General features: G+C 44.5%; 1 protein-coding gene across 1 annotated transcript in view; it reads left to right on the top strand.

The window, feature by feature from the left end:
* The window catches only part of Col22a1 (collagen type XXII alpha 1 chain), a 233,247-nt gene that overhangs the window by 125,775 nt on the left and 87,011 nt on the right, over nucleotides 1–20,461 (top strand). Inside the window, exons 35-40 of the mRNA XM_037197519.1 lie at nucleotides 380–433; nucleotide 557; nucleotides 2,139–2,191; nucleotides 4,932–5,036; nucleotides 5,977–6,021; nucleotides 16,257–16,334. Coding sequence (XP_037053414.1) covers nucleotides 380–433; nucleotide 557; nucleotides 2,139–2,191; nucleotides 4,932–5,036; nucleotides 5,977–6,021; nucleotides 16,257–16,334 — 336 coding nt within the window. The remainder of the gene's footprint in view (nucleotides 1–379; nucleotides 434–556; nucleotides 558–2,138; nucleotides 2,192–4,931; nucleotides 5,037–5,976; nucleotides 6,022–16,256; nucleotides 16,335–20,461) is intronic.

Below are 20,461 nucleotides of genomic sequence, written 5' to 3'. Positions count from 1 at the left end.
CCTATGCATAGGATCAAGGCTGATGGTCACCTAAACATCTTAAGCATGCTGGATGGCTTTTTTCTCTGCCTTGTTCTTGCCATCTACACTACCCTGCTCCTCAGCAACGCTCCCATCATAACCTGGCCTTGAGGAGCTATAAGAATCTCCCTGTCTCTTGTTCACTCCACCTCCAAGCCCATTCACTTGAGTCTGGATGGTGGGGATACTATAGTCTCAGGGAGGGGTAGATTGTAACATCTATGAGTGTCAGTTTGAAGGTTGTTCTGGCAATTCAAGGTGAATTGAGTCATACAAGACATGTATGGGGAGTCTGGCTGGGGTCAGTTGTTTGTAGCCAATACATTTGGCTTTTCTCAATTGCTCCATCTCTGATTAGGGTGCTCCAGGACCTGCAGGACCTCCCGGTCTCAGTGGCCCTCCAGGAAGTTTGGTGAGTGTTATGAAGAGAGCAAGAGTGTCAATGTGGGTCGTGAACCTGCAGTGTCTGTCATGGTTCCCTACCTTATCCTCCTTCCCATCCACACAGAGTGTGGGCAGGATTTCCCCACAGGAGGGTTCATCAGGGCACTAATGAGGGCAACCCAGAACATTACCAACCCAAGGTTCTAGGTAGCACTCCAGCTCCATAAGTGATAGATGGACTTGGACTGATGACAGAGAGGCTGATGTTGGACATTTCACTGATGTTGGAATCAACATCAAGAAATAAGTGACCCCAAAGAAGTCAGAGGTCCCGATGGCTGTTAGAGACCCAGATTCTAACCCAGCTTTCCCCCAAACTGGTATTAAGACCTTGGTCAGCCGTTCCTAAAATCTTTCATCTGAAGAAATGAGATAGGGTTAGGCCAGCTTATCTTTTAGGTCCCACATCAGCTGCTGAGATTCCTCCCCTCCCTCTCCCGGATGGAGCTCCAAGATGTCTCTTAATGGGCTAGTTTTATGATTCAGCATAAGCATTGATTTAGCCTTTCATGATTTTCAGTAAAATACACAGTGGCATCTGGTCACAGGCTACAGAGACTTTGTCCTCTGCAATAGATTAGGCCAGGCTTGCTCTCTAAACCTTCCCAGGTAGCTGTGACTCAGAGGACAGTTGCATGGCATTTAGAGTCTTAATGCACAATACGTTAATTTCATCCACATAGCAAGCCTGTTGGGTGGATACCATCCTTGACCCCATTTTATACAGAAGGAAATGGAGGCAGGAGGAGACTGAGTCATGGGGGAAGTGGTTGGAGTGGCTCTTTCCTGTCCAGTCTTTCCTTTCCCACATGCATACATAGTCAACATCAGGCAACCCTTTTTCCTTTGCCCATCCCTGCCCCCAGCTATTGGAGAGCATTGTATCCAGTCATCCACAGGAAAGGGGCAGAATTGATACCTGAAGTATCTGCAAGGTGGTGGGAGAAGAAGCAGCCACCTCTTTAAATATATAAAAAAATACTTTGTGTGTGTTTAGGTGTTTGCCTTCAACACATCGTGTACCACTGTGTGCTGGTGGTTATGGAGGCTAGAAAAAGGGCTTCAGGTATCCTGGAAGTGGAATGTGTAGTTGTGAGCTACCGTTCAGGTGTTGAGATTTGAACCCAGATCCTCTGGTAGAGGAGGCGAAGCTCTTAACCACTTACCCATCTCCCTACTCCTAGTAGCTTCGTACTTTGTCCTAAGGTGAGGTTGCTCTACAGGATGTCCTAGGTGGGCTCCAGAGTCCTCAGCAGGGCTGAGCTCCAGTTGCTCAGTGACTAGCTGGCTGTTTTCTTTCTCATGACCGTATGCCCACCCTGGTGTGTCCACAGAATGTTTATCCTTGAGGTGTTGGGGAGAACCTCAGACACTGGAAGGGTAGGTCTCTGACACCAAGTCAGGTTTTTGGGGTTTACTGAAACCTTTTTGGTATCTGCCCTTACCTGGTCTGTCCACTCAAAGACTAAGGGTATGAGGGTCAAGCATTGGGCAGACCATATCTATTCTCAAAGTTTTGATGTACAAGCCCCCTGGCCAGGAGATGGGCATTAGTGAGTTTAAGACAGGATGGGAAACATGTGCGAAGAAGAGAAAGGAAGCCTGGGGGCATACCCATGGGGACTAATGTCCTTCAAAAACTGACCGTGTGAACAACCCTCCTTTTTTTTCAGGGTCCCCCGGCATCAGAGGTGCTCCTGGGAAAGACGGGGAGCGTGGGGAGAAGGTAAGAGCAATGCAGACTGCAGAAAGACATTCTGTTGTTGAAGGCTTCATGTGGGCAGTAGTTGAGGAGCTTGCATTGCTCAGGGCTGCCTGAGGGCCCAGGCACAAGAAGGGACTGTGCGAGGGAATGTGACATCTCATACTTCTCACCCTGGGGTCAGAGTAATGCCCCCTTTACAGATGCCAACAGAAGCTCCCAGGGACTTCATGGTCCCATATCTCATAGCTGGTGAGCAGCAGAACTGGATCTCACTGTACATCCCTCTTTGAACTCAGCGTCCCATCATTCACCGAGCACCATGATTGCCAGGGAACCCTTCCCGAGCCTGGGAAAGTGTTTTGTTTATTAGAAGAAAGAAACAACATCCTAGTTTCTAACCATCAGAAACTGCCTACAGTCTGGGGAGGAGCAAGGCAACCTCTACAGCCTTGCTGCACATTTTTATGTGTTCGTGAGGCTGAGTCAGAGCTTGGGGAACCCACAGTGCTCCTCGGTGCCCAAGGGAGATCTAGAGGTTCAGACTCATTAAAGCTGGTTCCATGTCCTGGTTGTGTGACTCTGGACTAGGATGACAACAGTGATTAGCGTAGGGACAGTCCCACCTCCTCCTGACATCTGGTTGTCCTCCCACAAGGGGGAGGGGTGAAGCTGGCATAGCATATACAGAACAGGATTCTGTATCTATCTATCTATCTATCTATCTATCTATCTATCTATCTATCTATCTACTCTATCATCATATCTATCATCCATCCATCTATCTATCTATCTATCTATCTATCACAACACACATGAGCCAAACCTCACAACATCCACAGTTCAGCCGTCCTCAGTGTCAGCAGGACCAAGGCTGGGAAACAATCACCCTAGCACATGGCATATTCTCATCGCACCTGAGTTTGCTCAGGTGTTAAGTGAAGAAGGCAATAGCAGACATTGGGTCCAGGCTTATGACCATCACTCCAAGGACTGGGGACAGGGGCATGGCCTTGGGAGAAAATGTGTGACGACAAGGACATAGTGATGTGTCTTGTTCCCTTTACAAGTCAGGTATCCTTTCTTCAGATGTATCATCTGCAGAAGTCTACACAGTTGCTCAAACATGGAGTTGTATTTTAGATAGCGTCTCACTCTGTGCCTCGTGCTGGCCTTGAACTCATTCTGTAGTTCAGGCCAGCCTCTTATCCATGGTAATTCCCTTGCCTCAAACTCCCAAGTACTATGATTAGAGGTGAGAGCTATTCCAAATTCATCAAGTAGATTCCTTCTAGATGCTTCTCCTGGAAACTTTTAAAGAAGTGATCATTTTTATCATATATATATATATATATATATATATATATATATATATATATATATTTGGTTTTTCGAGACAGGGTTTCTCTGTGTAGCTTTGCACCTTTCCTGGATGGAACTTACTTGGTAGCCCAGGCTGGCCTCAAACTCACAGAGATCCACCTGCCTCTGCCTCCTGAGTGCTGGGATTAAAGGCGTGTGCCACCACTGCCCGGCATATTTTTTTTTATTTCAGTAAAAATTTAACAAGAGTAAGTGTATTTTTAATTTTAGCAAAAGACTTGATTTTAAAATACAAATTCCAGCGTGCGGGGGGAGAGAAATGATTTATTCTAGAGGAAAAAACAAACTATAGAAAATATCTTTGGCTTGTTGTCTGACGACTGCAAGTTTAATAATAAGCCCTGGGTGGTGCAGGTACAATGTTTTTTTGGTGTGTGTGTGTGTGTGTGTGTGTGTGTGTGTGTGTGTGTGTGTGTGTGTGTGTGTATGTTGGGTTTTGGAAACAGGGTCTCACTATGTAGTCCTGGATGCCTGGAGCTTTCTTTGTCAACCAGGCTGGCATACAACTTGCAATAATTCCCCTTCTTCTAATTACCAAGTGCTGGAATTATAAATGTATGCTACAATACACTGCTGGTGCTTTAAAAAAAAAAATAATGCCAAGTTAAGTTGCAGAAACAAAAGAGCACCTAACTTAGAGATGGATAAATCCGAATTTCATGTGTGCTGTTGGCCCATTTGTCCTCCAGGGGGAGCCAAATACCTCTTGACTGATCAGAAACGTCATGAAGGTTGAGCCAGGCCCAGGGCTCCAAGGGTCCAGACTTCTGCAAAAGGGCAAAATTCCTGAAATCACAGTCTGCTCTTTAGCATGTCCTGTGACTGGCCTGGGGCGGCCTGAGAAAGCTGCTCTCTAGGCTTGAAGAGACCCTCTCCATCACCGGCTTGCAGCCTTGGCTGGTTTTCCTGCACTTCTCCATCAGAGAAGGGATAGGGACAGGCAGGGTGAAGCTTGGTGGAGGCTCTGCCCAGTAAAGGACTTCAGCACACCAGTGTCGGGGGACAGAATTGAACTTTTGATAGTTACGAGCAGTCTGTCTTCTGATGCCACAGAGGAACAAGTATTTTATTTTAGTTTTTTTTAATATTTATTTATTTACTTTTTCTTTTTTTTTGAGAGGGTTTCTCTGTGTAGTTTTGGTGCTTGTCCTGGGTCTCACTCTGTAGCCCAGGCTGGCCTCAAACTCACAGAGATCCACCTGCCTCTGCCTCCCGAGTGCTGGGATTAAAGGCGTGCGCCACCACCGCCCAGCCGGGACAAGTATTTTAAAGTTATCCAGGCAGCTCCAAAAGCCTCCACAAAGGCTCGGGCTCAGTTGCCATTTGGAAAGCTGAGTTCTGCACACTACAGATGCTCATCAGTGTCCTCTTTTCTCTCCAGGGAACAGCAGGGGAGGAAGGCAGCCCTGGGCCAGCTGGTCCACGGGGCGATCCTGGTGCTCCTGGCCTCCCTGGGCCACCTGGAAAAGGGAAGGATGGGGAGCCGGTAAGTGTCAGGCTGACGTGCTTTGAACTTTGGGAAGCCAGGCTAGCAATGGAAAATAAAACAAGAGCAAAAGCAGAGACTCGTTTTAGAAAGTGAGCCATAGTTGATGAGCTGGGTGGGAAGGGTTGCTGTAAGGCTTGGGGTGCCCCTTAACCCAGGGATACAGTCCTGCCAACCAGCTTGCTTCATAATAACAATAAAGTAGAAAATGTATAACACTGTACTTCCATGACGGTTTTCACTAACTTGTGAATTATTGCTGAAATCTTTGACTTAGTGCTTTCTGCCTGTGGTTGACCACAGGAAACTGGATCCTTGGAAGTGAAACCACAGATGGGCAATTGCTCACAGCCAGCCCTGAGCACGTGGAGCTCTGGCTGCATGCTCAGGATCCAGGGGAGCCAGTCATGCAAATGAGTTTCAAATTACCCAGTGGTCATGGCACGCGCACACACACAAAAAGGGTTTCTTGGTCCACACTGAGCTCCTCTGGCTGAAAATAGATCTGGATGTCAAGTGTATTCATGAGTGACATGGTAGGCCAAGCTCATTGGCTGGGAATAGAAGCCCCTCCCATAGGCCGCCCCATGTCTCTGTAAGTGTGATAAGAAGAAAGAGACTAAGCTTTGGGGTCATGGGGTCAGGTGAGCATTGCTTTGAAGCTTGATCTTGCTGCTTCCTTTGGGGTCCCTTAGCATGAAGATCTGAAGAGGAAAAATACACTAAGGGGTAGAGAGGCTTGTTTTTGTCCAGATAGGGGCAGGGAATGGAAGAGTCAGAAGTAACACCCAGGACCTATGACGGAGTGTAGTCACATTGGAGTGAGAGTCCCCTCGGTAGCTGCCCTTATACTCCTGCTCCAGCAGAGGGCAGGCAGCCAGGTATGTGGTGAGTGATTGGGTGATCAGCTCTCATGGTCCCCTGTTGTTCATTTCAACAGGGACTTCGTGGACCGCCTGGTTTACCTGGTCCCTTGGGAACCAAGGTAAGTGCTTGTCCAAGCAAATTGGAGATGAACCTTTAGAGAGTGTGGACATTTTTATTATATGCATCTCTGGTCACCTCAGCCACGCTCACATTTCTCATCTGAGACTCCTGAGATCGTGAGGTAATGTCCACAGCAGTGCCTCATAAATGCTAATTAAATGAGCTTTGGAGAGCTGTTGCCTTTTACCTAAGCCAGGCTGTGTGCTAAGTCTTCTCTTGTTACTGGTGAGATTTTGGTAGTGGATGATCCCCAAACTTTAACGTAATTCTAATGGGAGTCTAGGAGTCTGGTGTGTGTGTGTGTGTGTGTGTGTGTGTGTGTGTGTGTGTGTGTGTGTGGTGTTGAGGGGGGTGGTCCTAGTCTAAACACTCCAGCACTGTGCCAACACTGCTCTCCTTCCCCAAGCCTTGGCATACCTGGTGGGTAGAGGGAGAGGGAAGGACCTGCAGGCAGAATTTTATGAGTCAGCACTGGAAATTGGTTATTATGTCCACCCACTAAATTCTAGTGACATTCATGACAAGGAAGGCCAGAGAATGTCACCTAGTTGGGCACCAAAGAGGAAGAAGGAAATGGATGAATACCAGCCCGAGTCTACCTCAATTCATCAGCAGCCATGGGCCTGAAAGGCAGTATCCCCCTGAACAAGCAGGGGATTGCCCCAAGGTCTCTCAACACTGAATCCCTCATTCATTTATTCAAGCTTGCCTGGATGACTAGCCTTATTAGTTCCATCATGGCACATCTATAGAATGGACTGTAAGACATAATAGTGATTCTGGTACATTCCTGGGCCTCTGTTGGCTCATGGCTCAGGGGACATATGGAGGTATAAACTGCAAAGGCAGGCAGGTGTTTGGGGGAGTGTGAGCTCCGAGCATGTTCAGGGAGGTTCTTAACCTGGTTTGGTTGTGAGTGGCTACTTGGAGAGTGAGGTGTACTTGTCCTCATTTGAAATTGCATGTGGCAGCTGGTGTGGGAAGAAATGCTGCTGTAGGCCTTGGCAAGGTTGAGCATGGAGGGACACTGAGGCAGGGAATGAAGCAAATTTAACTATATCCATACCCACACACAGGGAGAATCATGACATCAACTCGGATACATAACTTGAGAAGATGTGGGCCGGAATCACTCATTGATGTCAGAATGGGATACTTGGATATTTGGCTTTAATGGGACATGCATATTTAAATTACATAAAGATGTTATTATAAAATCACTTCTTAACACTTGTGCCTATTTATAAAAACCATTTCTTTAAAAAATCCTTCTTGCCAGGAGTGGTGGTACATGCCTGTAATCCCAGAATTTAAGAGGTAGAGATAGGATTAGGAGAATCTAGGGTCTGAGGCTAGACTGGGTCACTAGGTTGGGTCTAGGCCAGCCTGGGCTACAGAATAAAGGTGTCTCTCAATGAACAAAAACATCCTAAAAAACATGGAGAACCTATTCCTATTTATCTTCCACACTATGGTTTTTATTGTCCTCCAAGTCACCCTGAGCCAGCCAGCACTGTGTGAAGTGCACTGCTTCCCATCCCAGATGTCGTTTTAAGCTTCCATATATGCTGCTGTGACCGGAAGTTTGGTTCCCAGCCCTTGAGTCCACCCACATGACAGGTGACCATTGCTCTGTTTGTTCCTTTGATTTTACAGCTGTACTTTTGGCTCAGTTATACAGCTACAGAGTGCTGTGAAATAATCCTGTTGTATACTGTAAAGATTTGTCACTCTAACTGGTTTAAAACACTGATTGGCCAGTAGCCAGGCAGGAAGTATAGGCAGGGCTATCAAACTAAGGATGATGGAAAAGAAAAGGACAGATTCAGAGAGTCACTAGTAAGCGCAGAGAAGCAAGATGAGAATGTTGTACTGAGAAAAGGTACCAAGCCACATAGCTAAACATAGATAAGAATTATGGGTTAATTTAAGTGTAAGAGCTAGTTAGTAACAAGCCTGAGCTAGTGGCCAAGCATTTATAAGTAATATTAAGCTCCCAGTCAATTATTTGGAAAGTGGCTGCCAGGTATTTGGGAACAGGTATGTGGGAGAGAAACATCTGATGACAACAGAGTGAATTGAATTTAAAAACTTACCAAACTAATATCTAGCATAAGGAAGTTTGAGATTCCATAGATGTTGACAGGAGCAAAGCGTAGGTCTCAGCATCATAATTTTCTCCCTGTTCAAGCAGGCTATCTCTGTAACTATCCTAAACCTTCATTAAGCGAGATTGTAGTATACTAATTTGTTTGCAGTATGTTAATTTGATTGCATTACCTATGATCAAACATTTCCCTAAGTGAGAGAATTATCTATATGGTAGGAGTAAATGTATATCAGCTGCATATTTTCTGGGGCAGGGGTAGTATCAGGATTGTATAAGGGAGTCTGTCTGTCATTGGTGAGTCCTGTCCAGATTCTCCTTCAGTGCCCAAGCATTTTGACCCTTCTCTCTTGAGAAGGACCTTCAGGACCCAGAGGACAGTGGTAACCTTTTAGAAGCAAAAACAGGGTGTCAGAAGTGGCAGAGAAGTAAATGGCTTGACTTGTCTCATTTTCCACCATAATCAAATATAACCTTTATCTAACAGTAGGAGACACTTTAAATTCCTTTTATCCCGCAGTTGTATCTTAGGATCTTAACAATAGAGCCATAAAATATATTTTTTTCTTTCTTCCAAGAAAAGTGTGTGTGTGTGGGGGGGGGCATGTTCCCATATCTATAAGAAATAACTCCCTACTGTGGGGCTTAAAACATTGTTATCCTGTGTTTTCAGCTTTTCTGTTGCAACAGGAAGTTGTTCACCTAGGTAGCCTATATCTAATCTATACACACACTGTTGGAAAAAGTCATGTGGGAACCAGTGAAAACATCAATAAATGTAGAAGGTGGGCTCGGACTTCTGACCCAGTGTAGCTGAGCAGTTTCATTATCATGGGAGCTCAGGGTAAGTCATGCTGTCTCTGGACCAACCTTTCCCCTTAAATATTCACTCATCACACTGTGGATGATGTACAGATGTGTAAGTTACTGTGTTTGGGGTTTAGAGGTTCCCACTGTTGAGGAATTTAGAAAGTAAGTCAAGATTCAAGGACGTCTTTATTTGGAGAATGGATTGCTCAGGGGGTGGGGCGTAGAGGAAGTGATGTAAGAGAAAAGGAAAGGAGAAATATGGAGAGCTGTGTTCAGCCTTGTCCCAGGTGTTGAGAGGATATGCCTCATTGGATTATCGGAGGAAGCAATCTAGAAGTTTTCCTTTTGCACATCTTAATGCCTCCTGGTTGGTGCTAAGTTCCACGTTACTCGGTGAGTGACATTTGTTTCCTGCAAAGTGAACATGTTTGGGCTTCATAGAGAACTTATTTTAAATTCTAGCTCAACTATCTACAGGATAGATGATTGGAAAGCAAATGGGTTTAGCTTTCTGAGACTCTTATGTGGTGTTATTGTGTTCCCCAAAATATTGTGCACCCTAATAAACTTATCTGGGGTCAGAGAGAGAACAGCCACTAGATACAAAGGCTAGAAAATGGTGGCACTCACACCTTTAATTCTAGCATTCCAGAGGCAGAAATCCCTCTGGATCTCTGTGAGTTCAAGGCCACATTGGAAATAGCCAGGCATGGTAACAAAACCTTTAATCCCAAGAAGTGAGCCTTTAATCTCTAGGAGTGATAGCAGAAAGCAGAAAGGTATATGAGGCAGGTGTGAAGACCAGCAACTAGAAGCATTTGGCTGGTTAAGCTTTCAGGCTTCTAGCAGCACAGTTGAGCTGAGATTTATTCCGGATGAGGACTCAGAGGCTTCCAGTCTGAGGAAACAGGACCAGCTGAGGAATTGGTGAGGTGAGGTAGCTGTGGCTTGTTCTACTTCTCTGATCTTCCAAGGTTCACCCCAATACCTGGCCTCATGTTTGATTTTATTAATAAGTACGTTTTAAGATTCCTACTACACTCCTACTTTTCTGTTTGAAGGACTAATGAATGTTTGCCACTAACGGGCTCCTTGAGAGAGATATGATCTTACGGCACATAGCCACCATTCTGTAACTTCCATCTCTTTGCAGAACCCCAAACTTCTTCACACATTCCTCCTGGAGTGTGACTCCCAGATGCTCACTCTTGGGCCCTGTCCCTTCCTACCCACTGGTCCTCTTGTGCTTGATGACAGAGGGCTAGGTTTATTTTTCTGTCCTTTGGGGGACATTTTCTAAAAGTGTCTGTTCATTAAAGCTAGGAAATGGTTTCTTGAGGGGAATTTTTAGCATCACAATAGGCTATAGACACAGATGGGACCAGACCTGGCCACTGTGCAGAAAAATCAATCATAGACTCACTGCTGCTAAGTTGGGTCAGAGAGGCCTTGCTAGCATGCTTTTTCTTCTGGGGTGTAGGAGAGGAGCTTATTTGGGAGGAGGCAGAATTCAGTGGCTGACACAATGCAGCTGTGCATTGCTTGTTCTGGCATCCAGGCAGAGGGCATTAAAGCCAGGATCAGGCCTTAAACCGGACACTTGGTGCAGAGATATGTAGATATCTACTCTACGTTGGGTCTGACTCATTTGAAATACGTGGTGGTAAATTTTGTTGAATAAGCAAATGAATAGGAAGTCTATTTTAATGTAGTTTACCGAAAAGTCAGAGGTGAGGTGGACACATGGAAAGTAGGAGGTTAATGTGAAGATTAATGAAGGTATGTGCAAATTATTGATATCCGACAGACAGACAGGGAGCGCGGGCTGAGACAGCTCTGTGGAAGGAATGACTGGACCCAGGCAGTGGCTGGGTCAGTGTTGGGGAGCCTGGGGCATGAAAGTTTAAGCATGCTCTCAGAGGCAATGGTATGTGCACCAGGCAGGGGTGTATCTGTTACTTTGCTGTTGATTGTGACAGAAGAGTATGACAAAAAGCAAGCCACAGAAGACAGAATTTCTTTTGACTTGCAGTTCCAGAGTGGGTTGAGTCCATTATCGAGAAGGCATGACATCCGGAATGTGAGGTCAGCATGACAGGAAGCAGAGTGATCACACTTTGTCCAGACACAGGAAGCCTCACAATAGGCTCAAGGAAGCAGAGGTTGGGGGATAACCCCAGCTGGAAGCAGAGAGATTAGATTTTATCTATATGAAAGAAGCCGGAAGCAGAGGTGGGGGAGAGGAGTGGGGAGGGAGTGAAAACGGGAAGTGGGGACCATCTATAAAACCTTGGCCCCACCCCTACCCTAGTGAAGTACTTCCTAAAGTTTCTGTCACCTTCCCAAACAGTGCCACCAACTGTGGACCAAATGTTCAAATCCATGAGCCAGTGGAGGACATTTCTCATCTAAACCACAAAAACAACACAGAAGAATATAGATTCCTAGTGTAACTTGTCATTTGAGTGTTGGGGTTACTAATGTACATGGAATGTGGCCTTGGGAAGGGAACAGGAGGCTAGCAACAGCAGGGAAGTCTGTGTCAGTCAAGTCAAAGCAAAACCAAGGTACAAAATGGATGATGGATTTATTTGACTTTTATGTATCCATCTAATTTTTCTTTCTGCTAACCCTCAATAAAATGGTAATGGTATAACTGCAGTACTTGGTATATCTCTCAACTTCATAGTCATTTTCCTTCTAAGTGATTATACACAAGATGCAGAGGAACTTAGTAAAATCTTAATATTTTATTGACGAAGGTCTTAAAGTGTAGAGACACCATGAGGCCTTCCCAAGGTAGGAGCATGACATTATGCTGGGGCCAGACCAAGAGTCATTCAGCTATGCCCGAGATATTCCTACCTGGCCCCCTTCACTCTTGTAAAGAGCTGCTGGCAGATGAGTCATGGGTCAGGTTCACACTTGTTTCTGTATTTATCTTCTTGATCCCCCTTCCTTATACTTCTTAGAGTTTCTAGATCCAAAGCATGTTACGATTCCCAGGCCAGGCCATATTATAGCACCCCAGAGAAATGGAATGTACTAAGTAGGAATTTTTGAAGAGAAATTAGGAAAGATCTAGTAGAAGAGTTGAGGGTGGGGCAATGGCTGATCTGTTTCTCAGAGATTGTTAACGATGGGTGGAATAGCCATGTTGGGCTTGGAAGGACAAGGAAGAGAAATAGCAGGTTATTCAGGGGGCTTAGTGAGGGATTTGAGTTTAGTTTTTACATTTTTGTGGAAGGACTTTTAAGCTTCCTTTTCAGCTTCGTGATTGATACTCCACTTCAGGACTTAGCACTGAGTACTTACAGTACGCAGGCATCGTGACTGAATCACAGGTGGGGATTGGAGCCTAGATCTTGGCTTACATGGGACACACAATGAGTGTTAGCTGAATGAAAATCTAACTGTAGTCATCACAGGAGCAGGAAAAAACAAATTATCTTAGAAGCATGACTTTTCTTCTTTATTTTTGAATAATGTCTTTTACTTATTCTTTGAAGATTTCATACATGTACCCAATTTATCTCTATCATAGCCATCCTTCCATTTACCCCTCTCCAGATTTCCCTGGACTCTCTAGTACATCTCACGCCCAACTTCATGTCCTCCTTTTTTGAAAAAAAAAAAAACAAAAAACAAACAAACAAAACCCACTGAGTGTAACTATGGCTTCCTGTATGCAAGTGGGATTATCCATAAGGAATGGGCGACCTATCAGCTGTGGTCAGAGAAGCTTTTTTATGCCATGGGCAGTTGTTAGTGCAGAGACTGAACATGCTGGGAATAGATAAACATGAGTATCAGCTCTAGAAGATGCATCTCTACCATCCTCTCACCCATGAGGCTCAGAAAACACAGAGGAGCAGGAGGAGAGCCTGCAGGGCTTGGCACATGAGAAAGAGTTCTGTGAAATATTGTTTGGATATGACATGACTGTTGTACACACAAACTCTTGGCAGTGATGGTGACCTGCACAAGGACCAGAATTACTTTCTTAAACCTAAATGTAAGGGTTTCCAGTAGCCATTATGGGCCAAACTATAGCCTGATTATTAACAATATATTTTAAATGCTGTAAAACATAGATGTTAATAAATCAGTGTTTCCTAGAGTCAGCTTTCTGAAAGCAACTCTTTGGCTCTTTGTGACTAGCTTCTGGGCTGCTTGACTCATCCCAGGGATCGTAAGTGGTCTGAGTAAGGACACCTAACATTGCATTTTCAGACTGGAGGGATAGGTGGACAATCTTTTATGTAATGTGGTAATATGTATTTTTATTAAGATTTTTTAAAATTCATTTTACATACCAATCACAGATCCCCATCTTCCCTCCTCCCGCCCCTCTAGCCTCCCCTCCCATGCTACCCCCCATTCCCTCCTACAAGAAGGTAAGGCCTCCCATGGGGAGTCAGCAGAGCCTCTGGTAATGCGTATTTTGAATCTGGGTTGTGAGAAAGAGTCCTAGGCAAGTTGCATCTCCTAATGTTGCTATCCTATTCCACCCTCGATAGTCCCTCCAGGTCGGAAGAATCTACAACCAGCTGATAATTAATCTTTGAAAAGAAATGAGTCTATGTACACAAAACTCCTTAGTCCATATACTTTATTATTCTGTGACAGTTATAAGCTTATATTCTGCTCTCATATTTAGGTCATCTTTAGCCTGATTTCTCTCTACACATGTCTGCGATCTCCTCTAATTCTATCTTAATTCCTTCATCTAGTTCTGCCTTCTAGTTTCTCCATCTTGTTCTTCCATTCATTTCCTCTCCATCTCTTCTCTCTCATCTGGCTCTTCCTCATCTCCATCTCGTTCCTCTAGTACTCTCTGTAGCCCTTCAATCTACTTCTTCCCCATCTCAGTTTGTTCCTCTCAAGTTCTTACCCATCTAGTTCTTCCATTCTCTTCTCTCTTCTCTGTCTTCTCGTGCCCTGGGAGTCCTGGTATATATATACACTTACAAGCATTATTCCCTTAGCAGTGCAAAGCCAGGCTTCCAGGGTCAAATGGAGGGGTGATAAGAATCACACAGGGAGGCAATAACCGTTAATTATCACTTGCAACCCCAAAGGGAAGTGACCAATGGGGAAATGAATTAACTAAAGGCTAAATTCAGGTAATATCTAAGAAGAGGGCTCTTATGTGCTCAACTATAATCTTAAACGTGGTTGGTAGAAAGTGTTAAGAATCTATAAGTTGCTAGGTCAATGGGAGAAAATAAAACTGTCTTCTTTTTTCCTGTAGCTCCTATCTGTCCAAGCTATCTGCCGTTTTTCTGCAGGGTGGGGGAAAGTGTGCTCAGTTGCTAGGCAACCTGTGTACAGCTAGATGCCTCTGGTGATAGTTAAAGGGAGATCTGGAACCAGAGGTAAAGTTTAGGAAAGGAGGAAGTAAGGCTTAATTGACACATCTGCCAGGCCTTCTCAAACAGGTAGCCTGGATGCTTAAGTCTGTTCTTAGAGAGTACAGAGGTATCTCTGATAAGGTACTTTCCTCCATCCAGGGATGGACCTGGCCGGATGCTACCAATAATGATAATTACAGGGAGGCTTGAACTGGGAGTTTTGGCTGAGCATAGCTGTCAGTGAAGAAGGTTATCTAAATATTCCTAGAAGTGGTTAGGTAAGGAGTTAGCGGTCTATAAAGTTGGTAAGGCTGTAAGAAAGGAGGGTCCGAGCTGAATTGTGCGAAGCTATTACTAACGTCCACCTGACCTAGGTGGTGTCTCCTTGTGGAATTTACCTTAAATCAGGAGACTTGCCTGTGGGCTGTTATTACTGCTAGTCCTTGAAAGTGGCTAAGGGAGATATCTGATTCCAGGGAAAGCCTTTCCTGAGGCTGTTCTCCAAATACCTGGAATGTGTATGTCCAGAGAGTGAACAGTCCACACTGTTAGCCCTTCTTAGGGAAAGGTCAATTAGGAAAACTATGAAGGCACACATGATTTTCATAACAGAAGACAGCTGATATATAACAAGCCAAGTAACACCAAAAACTCCTTGGGATTTGGCTTCCTCTGGAGGAATTCCCTGATTCCTCCAGGTAGTGACTTTGCCATAACCAGCTGAGTTCTTATGATATTCCTGCGGCCCGCAGCATGTTGCCTGTAGGGTTGGAGAGGCACAGCAAACAAACTCACTAGCCACTAGGTACCCATAACCTGAGTATTTGTACAAAATGTGGTGATCCAAGACTGGAAATGCCTACGTCAGTACAAATCAGGCTCGCTGCCCCCCTCAGAGTCAGCCTTAGCCGGAGACACTTCTTTGTCTGCCACTGAGGGATTTAAAACACCAGAACCCGGAACCTCAGCTTCCTTCTATGGGAAATGGCCAAGTCTTTTTATCCCTCTCCTCTCTTATTTTTCCCGTCAAGTCCAGAATGTCACACGGTGAGAGCAGCAGCAAATGCAGCAGGTGGCTTGTGTGGACTGAGTGGTGGGATCACAACATATTCCCTTTGTGCTGAACCCATTGAATCAGCATACTACCACATTGGCAACGGCTGAGCCATCTCTCCAGCCCTCTTGTCATGGTTTAAGTTAGCAGTTCATCGTGCCAAATCTATCTCTCTATCTATCTATCTATCTATCTATCTATCTATCTATCTATCTATCTATCTATCTATTTTTTTGGTTTTTTGAGTCAGAGTTTCTCTGTGTAGCTTTGCGCCTTCCCTGGAACTCACTCTGTAGTACAGACTGGCCTCAAACTCACTGAGATCCGCCTGCCTCTGCCTCCCAAATGCTGGGATTAAAGGCATGTGCTACCACCACCTGGCCACAGATCTATACTTTTAAGCGCACTGCTTGAAGTTATGGTCTTACTTGAGTTATCTTTGAGGCTCTTCTGTCACACCATGAAGAGCTACTCATGAAGTGTAGGTATTGGGAAAATGTTGAAACATCAATGTATTTATTTACTGATGATGTGGGATCTGAGTTGAAATATGGGCGCATATGTGGTTGGGGTGGAGGTATGATGGGCATGGGGGAAACACCGTAGCTAGGTGCTCCAAACATGGGGAGTAGACTTAGTGTTCTAGTCAGAGTGAATATCATGTTCAAATTGGGGTAACTTTGAGAGGTATGCTATCACAGCCATAGGGCTATGGTTCATGTGGTACTGTACCAAGAAGAAGCATGGGCTCCTTTAGTACATCATGGAATGGAGGATGAATGAAGGATAGATAGGAGAGGAGCTGATGGATCAACAGTCAGGATTCTGTGAGAAGCATAATTATTCCTGTACATTGTTCCTGATCTTGCCAGTGCTGACCTATTTATTGTGCTTTTCTATCTCCTTAGGGTGACCGAGGAACACCTGGGATCCCTGGCTCTCCTGGCAGCCGTGGCGACCCAGGCATCGGGGTTGCTGGTCCACCCGTGAGTCCTTATTCAGCTAACATCCTTGTTTTCAGGTCACATTCACACTGCAGATCCCTGCTGGCTCCCTTGGGAGTCTACAGCATAGGTTCCTGAATAGACAGTCCTGTTTCAGCTGGTATGGCAGTGGGCTGTGAATCCTTGGGTCCATTAAATGCAGGGTTTGTATACATGGCTGCAGTTGGTGCAAAACTTGTACTTCTAATGGAAATAAGAAGAATACAACCTTTGGACCAATGCACGGGGTCTGATTCAAAACAAGGACAACAACAAATCTCACTAACTTTGTATTGGTTCTTTTATAATTCCATTACACACATATGAAGTGTGATACACACACACACACACACACACACACACACACACACACACACACGTCTTATTCCCCGCTATTACCTTTTTTTTTCTTGTCCTCCTACTGAAGGCCTTCTTCCCACCAAGTTATCTTCCTATTTCCATGTCTCTTGCGTATTGCCAACTGAACTTAATTAGGGTTGCCTGTGTAAATACATCTGTGCGCTTATTTACTTGAGCAAGGGCACTCTACATGTGACTACCACTGAGGAGTCTGACTTCTATCCGCAGCAGCGAGTGTCTACAGCTTCTCAGGGTTGGGTGGGGTCTTGTTAGTCCTGCCTATTTTCATGATGCTGTGTTGATGCGCCCAGCATTGTGTGGTAGTTACTGCTGCTGTGATGCTACCCAATGATTTTAAAGAAAAATAAAAGACCCATGGACCAAACTATGAGTAATAAAATCATAGCTAATAAAACTAAGCTGGGGAAGGAGTGTGATCTGGGAAAACATTGTGGTTTTGTATATCTTAGGCCCCAAACTAAACAAAACAAAACAAAACAAAAACAAAATAAGCTAATTGTCCTGATTCCTCTAATTGGTAAAGGTGAGAACATATCTCATGGCTCCAAAACAGCATCCACAAATGGCCCTCGTATTGTTGGTTTTAAGGAGTCGTTTACATCATGTAGTAGGTACAGGCTTCTTAAACCCATAGAGCTTGTAGCTGTGTTATCTCCGAGTTATCCAGGCTCATCCAGGTCCTCAGCCAGACATCCCCTGTGGAAGACACACTTTGTCCAAAGCGTAGGACACATGGTGTTGAAATTTAGAGTTGTTTTCAGTGAAGAACTAAATTTCTTTTCTTGAGAATAGAATCACGTTCTGTGTCTTTTCACCATCACGGAAGTGTGTCTTTTCTTCTCTCTGCCACTGAATGATAGCTTTCAGAACTTAAGGACAGCTTCCAATCTGAGGCTGTCTATTTTTCCATCTGCTCTCATCTTTGCTAAAGGCAGAATATTGATTCAGCCTCAACTGCATTTTTTTTTCTTGACAGCCAACCATGTCTTACTATTACTTGAGAGAAACTCAAATACTCAGCTAAGCCTTGGAATAGCTCAGCTACCCACATATAACTATTATTTTAAGCCATGGGCCTAGTCTTAACTTCACCCCTGCTAAACATAACCTGGATAGAAACCAAAAGAGCACATCGCCCAGTCTCTGCTTTTTCCACATTTGAGAAATGCAGACCACAACCAAAAAGATCTCAAGTAATACCATTTTTTTTCTTCATTTTATGGAGAATTTCATGTAGAGTTCTGTATTCACATTATCCCCCCCAACTCCTCCTGTGTCCATCTCAAACTCCCTATCATAATCACTACCTCTTATCTTTACTGTTGGGTGTGTGTGTGTGTGTGTGTGTGTGTGTGTGTGTGTGTGTGTGTGTCTATATGCTTGTAAATCCAGCCTATTGAATCCATGTAGTGTTGCTCATGTATTTATATGCTTAAGGCTGACTTAGGGCTGACTACTTGGTATTAGAGAACTATTAATTGCCTTTATCTCTTCATTTAGGGGTGAGGTTTGTAAGATTTCCCCTATCTATAATATTGTTGAGATTTCCTAGGTGCAAATTCTCTGTCATATACAGAAAACACACTCTTCCAGCAGACATCTTGGTCCTTAGACTCTTACAATCTTTCCTTCCCCATCTTCCATAATGTTCTCTGAGCCTTTGGTATAAAGAGTTGTGTTGTTAAGATGGGTGGTGGTGGCGGCACATACCTTTAATCCCATCACTCAGGAGGAGGCAGAGCTGTAAGTTTGAGGCCAGCCTGGACTACAGAGTGAGATCCAGGACAGGCACCAAAACTACACAGAAAAACCCTGTGTCGAAAAAACAAAAAAGAGTTGTGTTGTTGATATATCACTTGAGGTTGGGCAGCCCATGGCCAGTTGTTCTCTACAATTTGACTAGTTGTGCATTTCTAGAATGTTCTTTGCTGCAAAAGGTTTTTTTTTTTTTTGATGAGGGTTACAAACTACATTTATCTGTGGGTATAAGAGTAAATATTTAAATGTACTTAAAATGATACTGGCTTAGGATAGTGGCAGTAGTAGGTTTTCCAGGGCACATGGCCTTACCATTGTGGGTAGTTGGCTACATTTATAGTACCAGGCATAAATTCTCTCCTATTGAGCAGCCCTTAAGTCCAATTAGACAGTATTTGTTTATCCCTAAGATGTAAGTGACACGGTTTCATCCCTATCTTGCTGTTTTGGTCATTGTTGTGATTCATAGACCAACTAACATAATTCTTCATATATAACTCCCGAAGAAAAAGAAGAGAGATCTAATTTATTATCTATAATAACATCTGAGTCAGTTTAGGCCTCTCTCCTCACACATGGTTCTTTCCAATAGGCCTGGGTGCTTCCCCACTGGAGAAGACCACCTACTTCTCCCTCCTACAGCAATGGGGACTCCTTCAAGGTGGCAGAATTACAGGGGGGCTCTCGGTCTTCCTAGAGTTCCATAAACACTGTGGCAGGAGCAAATGAATTCCCCCGTGGAATCCCTGTTTGGTTTGTTCTATTTCATAGAAAATGTTAGCTAGAATTTCTGACAATCAATGTTCTCCATTACATTGATTATATTTCTTGGTCTTGGATTTCTTTGTAATTTTAGTGTCTAGATACTAGGGCAACAGATAAAGAAACAGTAGCCCAGACTTCTTATTCCTGGAGGCTTCCTCTCAGAAGGGCCCCTTGCCCTAAAGTTAGGAGTTTGACTCCTGATGGACTTGAGCCTTAGAACAGAAAATACCTAATGCTGTGTGCCTGGGATGTGGTTGTCCCTTGTTTCCTGTCCACTCCTCAAGGATCCACCCCATCAAGCTCATCTTTAGACAGTCCATGTTGATTGCCTAGGATATGATTGTCCCCACGTGTCCTGTCTATTCTCCAAGGATACACTGCATCAAGCTCATTTAGACAGCCAGGCAACAGAGGTGGCACAATTCACCCCAAATCTAACTAGCTGAAATCACCATGAAATATCTTCCTGCCTAGCTGATTCCACAGGAAAAATAATTTGCTGGCTGCAGCCAAGAGGTTGTAAATCAACTCTTTAGTGTGTTCCTACCACTTGGGCTTATTAAAAGCTTCCTGGTGGATGAAACCTTATTGCATTGCCATAAATCTCATTGGCCAGCAGCCTAGGCTGGTGATGGCCAGAGGAGCTACATGGAAGGTTCAAGGATTTGCTGATAGCAGGCATGTAGTAGAAGTGAGGAAGGGGTGTGTCAAGTTATTGGGGAATATGGATCTTTTCTCAGCAGCCCAATGTCTCTCTCTGTTTTATATTGGGGTACAAAGGATCATATCCCCCACCCCACTCATGGAGGAGATGGGTTATCCTTCAGAGTTAAGGGTTAAGGTAGGTATCCCAAGTATGAGTTTATTTGAGAGATGATTTCAGAAATTCACTTTTAGAGGGTAACAAAGTGAGTAGAGATAGGAAGAGAGCCCAGGTAGAGTTTGTTATTGAACAGATGGGCACTGTGGGCAGTTGAGTCTTGCTCTTTTGACCCCTGAGTCACTACATGGCACACTCTCAGAGATGCCTGCAAAAAGAATAAGGGAGCTAGAATCTTGATGTATCAATACCGTAGCTTGTGAGCTGCTCCCAGGAACTGTCAGCCAGACCTTGGGCTGACATGTTCACTCTGGATAAAGAACCCCGGAGCATGAGGCAGATTCTGTTGTGAGTTGTCCTCTGCCTCCTGCCTCCTCTGGAGCTTGTTCCTCAAGCCTTTCTCATT

Source organism: Peromyscus leucopus, chromosome 20, assembly GCF_004664715.2.
Source record: "Peromyscus leucopus breed LL Stock chromosome 20, UCI_PerLeu_2.1, whole genome shotgun sequence".
NCBI classification, from domain to species: Eukaryota; Metazoa; Chordata; class Mammalia; order Rodentia; family Cricetidae; genus Peromyscus; species Peromyscus leucopus.
The sequence above is the reverse complement of the archived record's forward strand: the minus strand, read 5'-3'. Positions and strand labels throughout refer to the sequence as shown.